Source organism: Phoca vitulina, unplaced genomic scaffold (genome assembly GCF_004348235.1).
Source record: "Phoca vitulina isolate PV1807 unplaced genomic scaffold, GSC_HSeal_1.0 scaffold9, whole genome shotgun sequence".
Taxonomy (NCBI): Eukaryota; Metazoa; Chordata; class Mammalia; order Carnivora; family Phocidae; genus Phoca; species Phoca vitulina.
Window position 1 is genome coordinate 57,508,336 of NW_022589712.1, and position 12,353 is coordinate 57,520,688.

The 12,353-nt window shown below is 31.9% G+C and overlaps 1 protein-coding gene across 7 annotated transcripts in view; it reads right to left on the minus strand.

Moving 5' to 3' along the window:
- Nucleotides 1-528: 528 nt before the first annotated feature.
- The window catches only part of GRIK2 (glutamate ionotropic receptor kainate type subunit 2), a 1,100,253-nt gene continuing 1,088,428 nt past the window's right edge, over nt 529-12,353 (minus strand). For all 7 annotated transcript variants that reach the window (XM_032408162.1, XM_032408165.1, XM_032408164.1 and 4 more), the window contains one exon: nt 529-2,466. In XM_032408162.1, coding sequence (XP_032264053.1) covers nt 2,302-2,466 — 165 coding nt within the window. In that variant the 3' untranslated portion in view covers nt 529-2,301. The remainder of the gene's footprint in view (nt 2,467-12,353) is intronic.

Sequence of the window (12,353 nt, forward strand, 5' to 3'; positions counted from 1 at the left end):
TAAAAAAAAAACAATGCTGAGATTTTTAGTAGTGGCTTGTGTAACTCTCTAACATTAAATTTGGGGACAAAATTATCATTGAAATATGAATTTTAATTGAAAATAACTCTGACACTAGAAATTTTGAAAATACTTGGGCATTTAATTTTTAATTTAATCAGATATTAGCAATTTGATTATGCAACTTCTACATGTTTAAAAAATACAGAGCTTTTTCTTATTTATTTATTTTTTGGGGGGGGGTCACCTGTAATTAAGATGGTTACCTTATTTGTTTTAAACAAATTCTGTTAGGATGTTAACATCTAAACCACATCATTACTAATTGTTGGTATTGAGCCTATCTTCTCCTCTCCCTTTGCTGAATTACACTGAATTATCAATGCACAAAGGAATTCTTAAATTGGACATAAGTTGAACTTCAGATATCACATAGTAAACATGATACAGTCTTACACAACCCTATCAAATATAGTCAATATCCACTCAGAGAAGAAACAAGATCATGACTGCTACTTCTAGAACTGCTCTTTTCTCATTTAAACTGCCCTAAACTGAAAGATTACAGGTTCTATCCCAGTCCAGCTTTTCCTACATCTGCGTAGTTCATCACTGCCTTTTTCTTCTTTTCTCCAGGTGGTTGAGCAGTGGCCATCCTTGATGACCTAGAGGGCTTCAGGAAGTGGACTTCCCCTCAAGCAATGAACATACTGTGCATTCTTATACACATACAAGAGAAAAATGAAAGTCAAAGCTGAAAGTAAAATGGACATAATTTTAATGATTTTTTTAAATTTTGTGCATTGGATTCAAACAGCAAACTGTGTGCACTCAACTGTTATCACAATATTGTCAAGAGGTCTGTGTCTTTTACCATTTTACACACAATTGTTCATTACAGTATGTTATCAGCCTCGTGGAAACCAGGGGTGTGGCATGGTAAGCAGTGGTGGTAGTGCACCTAGCTTTTATATTATCTAACTTGAAAATATTTCTCTTCTATGATTCCTTTTTTTCTTGATAAAAATAGTTTTCACCAAACGTTGGTGGTGCACACGCACTACCATTCATGCTTGACATCACACCCCTGACAGGAACACGTGTTCTTATTTTGTTGATAAAAAGTATTACAAAAATTTCCATACAAAAACTATTTTCATAGAAATCTTGCATTTCCACAAATAAACCTGAACATTTTTTTGAAAAAAACTGCTCAAGAATTTTGTTCATTTAACATTGTGACTGTACTGATAAACGCAGTCCACTTCAAAGTTCTCCACACATACTTTTCTATGGTTGACCAGTCCCCTTTCTCCTTTCACCGAGATCGGCCCAGGCTCCATCAAGTTCGTTTATAGCAGGAACGAGGGTTTAGATTAACATATCTGAATGTTAGAATGAAAGCTTCAGTCTTCCACATAACCATCGATACCCAGCCCTCTTTTACAACTTACAACAACGATTGCAAAACATCATCCTTTTTAATTCAGAATCTCTGAACCAACTGTTGCTTTTTTATTCTTGGTACGGGGTTGGGGAAAAGGCGTAAGGGGATAGGTGGGGACCTGGTAGAGTTGTATGTTAAATCTCCTGCCTTGGTAAATTTAACAAAAAACATTATTGCCTTGGTAATTGACATTTCTATCTCAATCAGTGACACAGACTGTCAAAAGAAAGAAAGAAAGAAAAACACTGATGAATATCTGCTTTATATTCCACTTGCCATGAAATTCAGATTTGTTTTGCATTACATTTTTTTCACATCCTATAAACACATATCATCTATTCAGATGATCATTATACTGAGTAGTTGGGGGCTAGTAACATCACCACCTATATTATCTGGGTGTCAGAAGACTGTACTGTTTCTTGTAACACTACAGTTTTTGCTGATTCCAAGTATTTTTATTCTTAATGATTTTTTTTTTTTTTACTGGTTACCCTTGGGGCATTGATATTCCACCTCCTGGCAACAGTTGGACTTCAAAAGGAACCTGTAATTTCTTACTGGACTGCATTTGAAACCAGCCACAAAATGCACGTGTAACATTCACTCAAAAGAAGGGAGGAACCCATGATAAACAGTGTAACCCAGTGTAACTTGGTTGATCCATGATGCTTGTAAATCAAGTCTGATCATTGCAACTGCTTAGATCACAGAGTCTCTAGTTCATAGACACAGCGGCATGAGGTAACTCATTTTATTTTGCACAGGTTGCATATTTCCACAGGAAACATTCTCGCTAAATTGTTTGGAAAAAAAGGACGACAGTTTGTGCTTGGGTGTTTGGCCTCCCAGCTTCATGCCATGGTTTCTTTACCTGGCAACCTTCTGTCGTTAAATGTGTGCATGTTGATGACCTCTTCTGTTTTCACAATAACCGGGGCCTGTGGCTTGTGTTTTAACCGACGCTGGCATTTCAGGGACATCCTCAGCTCTTCCACCATGGCGCTGCAGAAGGACCTCTAAGAATAACACAGAGAGTGAGATATTAAAACACAGGCCAACTGCAACCGCCCAGCAATAATATTAAAATCACTTTCAAGAGGCTTGTCAACATTGCAGCCTTGAAGGTTTGAAAAATTTCATTATAAAGGTGAGAGCAGTTGTTGCACTTTTAACACACAACTCGTGATCATTAAAGTATCTTTGCCAAGTGGGCTAGTTTAAAGAAAATCTCCAGCTGATAGTGAAATAAACTGCCAACAAGGAATGCATAGAAGATGTCTATGTTGAGTAAGATTTTCAGATGTAAAATTGACTAACATCTTAAAATATAGATCTACCTTAAAATTTAAATACAAACACATGTACACAAATCAGTAACCAGAAATCCATTCTTGATTTTTTAACAGATTAGAAGAAATGTACTACTTTTTTAGATCACAGCATGAAATATGAAAATTTTCTTTAAACATGGATTCTTCCATTGTGCATCTCAAAACAGAACAAAAATAGTACTCACACATTTAGACATAAAAACATGGAAAATAATTTCTGGTACTCATTATATCTTTGTGTGATTATGCCTATAAAACTATTGATGATGATTACAAACAAACATGATTTAATCATGAAATGACAAACTGTAGCACGTTAAAAATACATGAACAAATATTAACTTTTTTTGGTCAACATCAGCTTGATAATTGAAAGCTGGCAAATATTTCATCCCATCAAGATAAAATGACCCTATAAATATTATTTTTAATTCCCATTTCATTGGCAATAGATTTGCTAGAAATTCTGTGTATCTGGGGCTCATTGTTACACACTCCTCACGATTCCTATTACAGAGTCATATATGTGAAACAAAATTTTATCAGTCCTCTTCCCCAACTAATTGAGATACACGTATGTTAGTTACATATAAATCAGATTCATGAACCAGTTGCATATTGTAGTTGGAATTCAGATGGGCTGAGACTTAGGCTCTTTCTGTGTAAGAACTAAAAATGTGGACAACGACCAAAAATGTGGACAAATATGAAAAATTTACACAATTCCAAAAAGTGATATGAAAACCTAATGAAATAGACCTAATCAAATTTGCATGTGAAGACTTATTTTTTGCTTTAGATGTTGCTGCTTTATTGTTTATCAGCTTAGGCTAATTCTAAACAATATTTAATAGCATATATGTGGTTTTTTAAAAAATATTTTGCACACATAATCTTTTGTGACACTCAAACCAATACTTTGAATTAAAGTAAGCATCTCTTTGACAAAAACTGATTCAGAAAAAAGGGAAGTCACTTTCTGCAGCTCATACCTGAGATGCCAGCAAGATATCCTAATAACCCAATTTTTGATTTTTGACCCTGTCTTAGTATCTTCTTGTCCATTCCTGGCTATATCCTCATTTCTCTTTAATGCGTTCCTGAACAGTTTCCTTAGTGGTCTTCTCAACTGTATGTCTAGGCTATTCCCTCCCAAAAGGCTCACAGATACCAGAAAAATCTATTTTTAAACCACTTATTAATAGCATTTCTTTGTCTAAGAAACAGGTAAAATCCAAATCTGTTTTTTTGGGTTTTTTTCCCCCATCATGACTTCCCTGATTTAGCTTTCCCCCTTCCTCTCCACCCTCCCCATTTGTTTTTTCTCTAACACACTCTTCTTTGCTTGGACTTCCAGGGTTTTTCTCCTTTGCTTCCCCTTGCTCTAGGACCCTGCAGAGTTCTTTCATCCTTCATAACAATCCAACTTTACCCCTTTACCTCAGGACATGATTCACTCTTTAACTTATTCAGAAATCACTTTCCAATTGACCAGGCTCATTATTTTCACTCAATTTGGTTTTGTCCCTTTAGTATTTTGCACTCATTGTCATGTTTTTTTCTATCTGGCCTCTGGGACTTCTATGTATCCCTCTCACTAAATTGTAAAGAGCAGAAATCAAGTTCTCATGGCACTGACTGAACACACATGTATCCTTTAAATGTTGACTGAATTTTAACTGTAGCTACACATGACCCTAATATTTGAACTCTTACTTAACAATGTGTTTAATTCAATTGTTTAAAAAAGTTTTTTTCAGAAGCTTAGTAAGCATGTATACAAGATACCTGATTAATCAAGGTAAAACTTTGGTATTTGTTTAATAACATTAAATTAGTAAAAATATTAATTTATTAGTACTTATAATGGGTGGTGATTAAATGCTACACATGAATTCCCCATTAACTACAGTTACTGCCATGCATTATTTATAATGTGTTAAATTATACAGTTCGGAAGTTCATGAATTATATTTCTATTAAAGGATTTATATGACACCTGACAGCCAGTATATGGACACAGTGTTTCTCATTGCTTAATACCTACTATTAGATGTACTTATTAAGAACATGATGATAATGATGATGAAGATGGTGATGATGACAACACTGTAGAAATGGAAAAATCTGACTCCAAAAGGGGGAAGAATACATAGTCTTGAGGTAACTTAGTCTTGGCTCTCTGTTGAAACATTTAACAGAAGAATTGATTAGATAATATAACAAGGTCAGAACTTGATGCCATTGACACTTTAAAATGTTATAGGATGTGAATAACGTTGAATTGTTTGAAATAAGCCTTCATTTAAAATGAATAAATTTCCCATATGTTAAATAATTGATCACACCCTCTTCTTGGCAAACTCGATTTGTAGACATTTTGAATATATTAGTTTCAAAAAATAATGGAATAGATATATTAATTAATTTTTTGTCCACACTAAGAGAGTGGCCTACACAATTGATTTCCTTTGGAAAAAAAGGTCTTATAAATATACATATCCATTCAAAGATGAAATGACTCAATTTTATTTCTAGTAAGTTAAAGAGTAAACTGAACTTAGTACCCTAGACTTAACTTCAGACTACAAATAAAGGCATATAAAGCTCTTTTTAGACAATTTTATATAATATATAACATTTATAATGCTGTGTAATATAAAATGTAGGTAAAAAACCTGCACCAAAGATCACAATACTTTCATCTTTCATAAATTAAATTATCTTAAATGAATTATATTTACAAATTTAGAAACTCTGAAAATTATAAACATGTAACCCCACCAATACCATTTTAGGCTTTATTTAACCTACAAAGCTATTAGAAAGTGAACATTTTAATCAAACAGCCTTTAATCAACCAACCAATAGCTTTGGTTATTTATTGTCAAATTACTACTTTTATTAAATTTTTTTTCTCTGAATGAGCTGAATTTTACCAGTTCTCTTTTGATCTATCACTGTCAGTTTACCTAAAAAGTAGTTTTACTTTAGGTTACTAATAAAGTCACTGTGAGACCATAGGTTCTCTTCTCACATGTAGAATATTTCTAATCCTTCACAAAACTATGAAAACCTTAAGATCTGAGCAGGAGTTTAGAATAAACAGGGGAAATTTAAAGACTTTAATGATATCATAAAGTACTGTTCACTTGTGGCACCAGGCAAACACATGTTCTTTACTTTTTTTAAAGCTTTAGAATGCAAATTCCATATTGTAATCTATGTAAGAATCTAAAGTTGAAACTATAGATATGCTTGTGGATTATAGTTGCTTCTCTGTGCTTTGTGTTGCCCCAAAATTACTATGTCTCACTTTTAAATAAAGTTCTAACATTATCATTCAAGAGACAATATCTTTCCTACTTCATATAATAATTGGAATTTTGAAAAATGTCTTTTTTGTTGAACTATGAAATCAGGCTTTGAAAAACCCAAGTGCACTTAACAGGAGTTTCCTGGCTTGTAATAAAGAAGAAGGAAAAGCGGGGGGGGGGGGGGGGGGGGAGGAGGAGAGGAGAAAGGAGAGCAGAAGAAAGAATAAAAGAAAAAGAGAGCAATAGAAAAGGAAGAAAGGAAGGAAGGATGGAATGTGGGAGGGAGGGAAGCGGAAGGAAAAGCAGGAAGGGAGGGGGGTGGGAGGAAGAAAACGAAAACTATGTTGCTTTTTTTCAAATCACTTTTCCTTAGGAATGGAAAACCACAAATTGTGTCGTTAAATAAGGTAAGTTTCTTAGGGTGAAAACAACCACAAAAATGTTTCTCCACATTAATATAACAGACTACAAAAAGAAAAAAGAAAGGCACAAGGATACTAACCATTATTAAAAACCTCTTTTAGTAAGTTTCAAAAGTTTACTAAACAGTGTCTGGATGGTAGGGTGGCACTAACCATATAGAAGATTCCTGAAAATGAAAATTTAAATCTTTGAGCTGTTAGCATGTATAATTGCATTTAAATTAGTAAAACTCATTATAAAATTCACTATATTTAATGAGGCAACCTGTATTTACACATCACTAATTCTAGAAATGATGAAGGCCTGGAAACCTTAAAAGTATAAATTTGGCTATATTTACATTGTTTTTTAATAAAGACTGTATTTTTTATTTTGAGTATAATAAGACAACATTAATAGTCCACAGAAAATTGTTCTCAAGAATATCATTATTGGTGTATAGAATAATTTATTCTTAATAGCTTAACTTTCTAACTTATAGATGTGTTTATATGATCACATGATGTGACAGCACTTGGTGAAGCACATGATTTTTTAAAGAGTAGAAATCTAGGTGTAAATATGTTCCACATTGAACACTGGCATAAACTACATTTTTAAGTTAAGATCTTTATATCTAGCAATGTCTCTTTTAAAAACAGCAACTGATGAAAAATAACCAATTTGAATTTTTAAACTTTGAAGCTCATCACTTTCATGTTGAATATATGTAGTCATTTATCACCCAAAGGCAAAATAATCAAGATATTATGCACTCTGTATTTATTTTTTAAGGAGAAAACTCTATCTTATGTGTCTTGCTGTCCTATTCTTTAATAGTATAAAATGAACTAAATGATACTCCAGTATTCATTCAGAATAATTTCCAACCATTTATGCATACAGTTCCTATTGGAAATCCCACCAAAACATCTTCAAGCTACTTCTATCAGATTTATAGCTCAATATTCTAGCATATATTAACTAAACTTGTTTTGAGTTTGTCCTTTAGTTTGTTAACTGATTATGGATAACCAGCCCATTCTCAGATGCTTTTCTAATTAATTTCTGATGCCATAGGCCATTTGACCAAGAATTCCAAGTTGCATGTCATAAAGACAAATCCAAACAGTCACTGTGATCCCTGCATAAAATTATCCCACATTAGATAAAACTAAATCAACTAAATAATAACTAAAATGGCATAAAAGTATATAGAACATAATATGTGATATTTTGTATAAATATTGGTGTATTAAATGAGGAAAATAGTTGTCATTTAATATGACACATTCCTTTTGATTTATACTCTTCTTAATTGACAGGATTTTTAAAATATCAAAGTGCTAATGCTATATACATCAGAAGTATAAATTGACCTCAGGCTATATGAATGTAACAGTGAGCAATGAGAGATGGAAAATGACTAGTTAAGACACTCATGTCAAAAACGTATATAGCAACTTTGATCTTGATATTCAGTTCCAGAGCAGCTCTCATTTTGAAAAAAAAAAGTTATTTAGATTAGCTGCGCGGCTGTCAGGACGTTTTACGCGCAAGTTCTGCAGTGATCTTATTGCTTCATCACTTTAATTTTACAGCTAGAGAAGCTCAAACTCAAGAAATCATCTACCCAAGGTTATGCATACAGCTGTTATCAGAGCTCAAAGAAGAACGCTATTCTCTTGACCACAGTTCTTTGAATGCTTTTATTATATCAGCCTGCCTCCTGAAGAGGTACTTGAATTTCAGTGGAGCCTTTTACCTGGACTCTGCTCTTGATCAATGTTAATTTTTGAATAGTAAGTAATAAATCAGACAGAAAAAAAATATGGGACAAAAAGAAATACATTTTTTAATGAATAAAATGACAAAGCATCCTATGCTTTAGCTGCGGTTATTTTACAATGATAAACTTAACCAAAGATTAAAATGTTCTCAGAAACCTGGGCTCTTACAGAAACGGTTACTGAATATCTTTATATTGCATTTAGCAAATACAGTGAGACAGAGAAAAATGAAGCATCATTATACATTTTTACACTTCCCCTACTTAAGTTCGAAAAATCAATGAATAAGGTCTGACAAGCTTCAACACCACTTTAGTCAATACAGCTATGAAATACATTTTAAGAAAAAGCAATGTTAATCATCACATTTTTGCTAGTAGTCATAATGATACAATTTTCAACAAAACATGTAACATCCAAATATCTAATGCTGAATTCCAAGAAAGCTCTCTCTTTTTAAGATCCAGCAGTTAAAATGTACCAGCTTTATGAATAAAATAAGTATATTATAGCAATAGCTGCTTATTATATGCCAGACACATGCAAAATACTCAGTGTATATTAACTATCTTAATTTTTAAAACACTTTCATTTATGGTATATTCCTAACCCATTTATCTGTTTATTTTAAGAGATGTATAGAAAGGTTAAGTAATTTTATCCAAAGTTGAACAAAGTTGAGAAAGGAGCCCAAATCTTCTTCTTCTTCTTTTTTTTTTTAATTCCAAAACTCATGCTTAATTGTCTAGGAAAGTGAAATAACTAGACGGTGCTTAAGATCAAGTGCTTAAGATCAAAGCCCACAATCTGTTTATCTAATTCAAACTCCCACTCCACATATTGCATCAATGCAACTTCAGGAAGAAAAACTATCGGGAAGACTAGCTAAATATTCTACCTCCATTTTGTGCAAAATGCTATAGCTTAAAAGTGTGAGAGTAGGCATCTTTGACTTTGGGAAACACTTGACCCTTGAGATACTTATCCTCATGTGCACGATATGGATAATGATATTTGCACAGTTCTCAGGGTAACTCTGTATTCAAATGAGATACTACTCTTTAGAAACTCTAAAGTCATTTATAAAAATGAGGTAGTAAAATTATTATCTATCCAGCTACAATCTTAATTTTAAAACATCATTTATGTGCATAAATAGAGGCTGGCTTAATCATAAACAAATGACTTAAAAATCCTTTGGATGATTTGGAACTAAATTAGTGAATGAAAAAAGATTGGCATCTCATTTTTAAGTGTGATTTTATATTTATATGTAAAAACATTTTTAAAAGCCATCTAGTTAATCCTTATATAGGTCATTGGTAGAAATTGAGAGATGTTCTGCTCTCAGAGAAAGGCAGTAACATAAAAACAATACAAAATGGACTATTTGTCCAAAGTCTATTTGCAGCTTTTAACTTCTGACTAGCAACATGCTTTATGGCTAAATTTTATTATACTGAAAATATACTTAGAACTTCTAACTTCTAAAAAGTTAAATGCAGTTAAAATTCCAAAGCACAGCTTTTTGTGGTTTGCTAATAGGTATTACTTGCAAAAGGTAAATATTGAAATAAAATCTTTACTGATGATTTATAGCCTTGTTGCATTCCTATGCCTTGTCCAATAAACGGCCTTTTTTAAAAAGCATTGCTCCCAATAGAACAAATTTCTTCAGCATTCTGATAGCGACAACCTGTTTTCATTCTTCTGGTTCCATGATATACAGATTCAGCCAGCTTTGAAAAGCGTTTTCCTTGTAAATAATCTTTTACCCAGGATCCCTAGTCTTGCAGGATTAAACTAACCCACTTTGACTTTCTCTTTGTCATTCCCCCAAATTGTACTGTTTCATTCATTGGTCCTTCTACTCTGAGTTACAGCTTCCTTCTACATTTGTTATTCAACTATAGACTGAAGAGCATTCTATGTGCCCTCCAAATTTTTTTTTAACTTTCGGTGTCTGGAAAAACATCATTATTTAGAGATTATCTGCAGTATGATAGACCAGTGTTCTATAATACAAATAACAACATTGACTAAAATATACTATATCCTGGAAAACAACAATACCAAGTAGTTCTTAAAATGTTCTTCAATCACCTTAAAGGAAAGCTCAAATCAAAACAAATTCAATATCTGAGCAATAATTTACATTTTTTTATTTCTCAGACATTTTGACTAAATTTTGTTAATACTTAAGTAATAAGAAAGAATATTTTTGTTGCTAAGTCTTTTCATGTCAGGAAACTCAAAGATTCATGTTCAAACTGTTCAATGAAAGCAATCTTTACAGGCAAATCCATTTTCAATTGCATGGGAAAGAAAATATTTCTGTATATAAATCAGACAAAAAATTAAACTGTGTAAGTTACATTACTATTCTTGCTGGAAATCAAAAGAAGTCAGAATTATGTACATCTTTTAAAAGAGGACATATTAAAATATTTAAGAAATGTTGAATGATTTTAAACATGAATCATAATTCTGTCATAAAACAGTTTAATTAAAATTAAAATAATTATAATCACTTCTAATTCATGCTTACAAAACCAATATATTATCATAAATATTACTAGACAAAACAAAACTCTGTATCTTAAATAGCTTTCTTCAGTTATAAGTAAGACTTAGGAGGGAGAAACAGGACCTTTTAAGCAAATCCACGTAACCTGAAATTCGCTGATAATTGCCTCAAATGTATAACAGTTTCTTGGATTCTTACTGAATGAAACTTAAGTATTAATATTTTTTTAAATCAGGGAATAGGTAAGGCAAGAAAAAAATCAATTAGAAAATGTACATGTTGATTAGTTACTTTTTCAGACACATTCAGAAAGGAAAAACATTTTGAGGATCTTTCCAAATGGCCAAGTTATACTTTGGAAAAATCAGAAAAATAAATACCTACTTATTTTAAAAGTTCAAATAAATGAAAAGCAATGTATCTTTGATGTATTAATATTTGCATCAAAATTAAAACCATGAAGTATTATCAAAATTGTAATACACCATCTTGTGGCTATCTGAAAGGAATGCAATTTACGGTTTTTGAAGTTCTAGGGTCTATATATCGCAGCAATTTCTTCTGTTTTCAGTTTTAACCTTCCTTCATTTAAAAATGATACTTTCTTACACTACTCCTAATTATCAAAAATATAAAAAAGTTATAGTCATCAAGACCTATTTGCTCCACTAATATTTTACAAAATGCATGCTATTTGCTATTCATAAATTTTATCCGTAAGATTCATATTCAACTAGAACTGTGTGTATATCGTGTCTGGCAGCCTATTTAGATAAAGATGGGGAAATTTCTTTTTTTTTTTAAATCCTGGAATACTATAGCCTACAGAAAGAAGGAAAAGAATGAAGAAAGAGAAGGGAAGAGAGATAGCAAAGCACACTGGGGCTAGAATTATGAATACTATATCATTGCTTACATTCAATGTGCAAAATATAATTCCTTGCATGTTCAGTTCTCAATAAATAATTATTGAGTAAATGAATGATCACAAATATTTACCTTACTTTTAAAATTTAAGAAATATAATTAAAGTCACAATTATAAGTGTAAATAAACCTGACTGTGATAAAATCTAGGAATATTTTATGGTTAATTTTAATAAATTAAGTAAGGTGTTAAACAAACTGTATAGCTCAACTAAATAAAATCTTTTCCTCAAGAAAAATAAAAAAGAATGGAGTCCAAGAACCTAATTTATCACAATACATAAAAATGGGTCACTTCTAATAAATCCATAAGTATTTATTTTATAAACACAGTTCTTTTGAACTATATTGAAACATAGTTCTTTTTTTATTCTTTATGATATACTTTTCTAAATAGTTTCCTGGAACCAACTTCATTATTAAGTTAAATAGATAGAAAGAAAGATATAAATAAATAAATAGATGATAGATCAATCTATCTTATGCCAACAGGCACTGTTTGGGACCTTGGAGATACAAACCAAAAACACTAGGTCTTTGTCCTAAAGAAACTGAGAGTCTAGTAGGGAGAGAGGCATCCACACAGAGAAACCAACAAATATGAATAAAA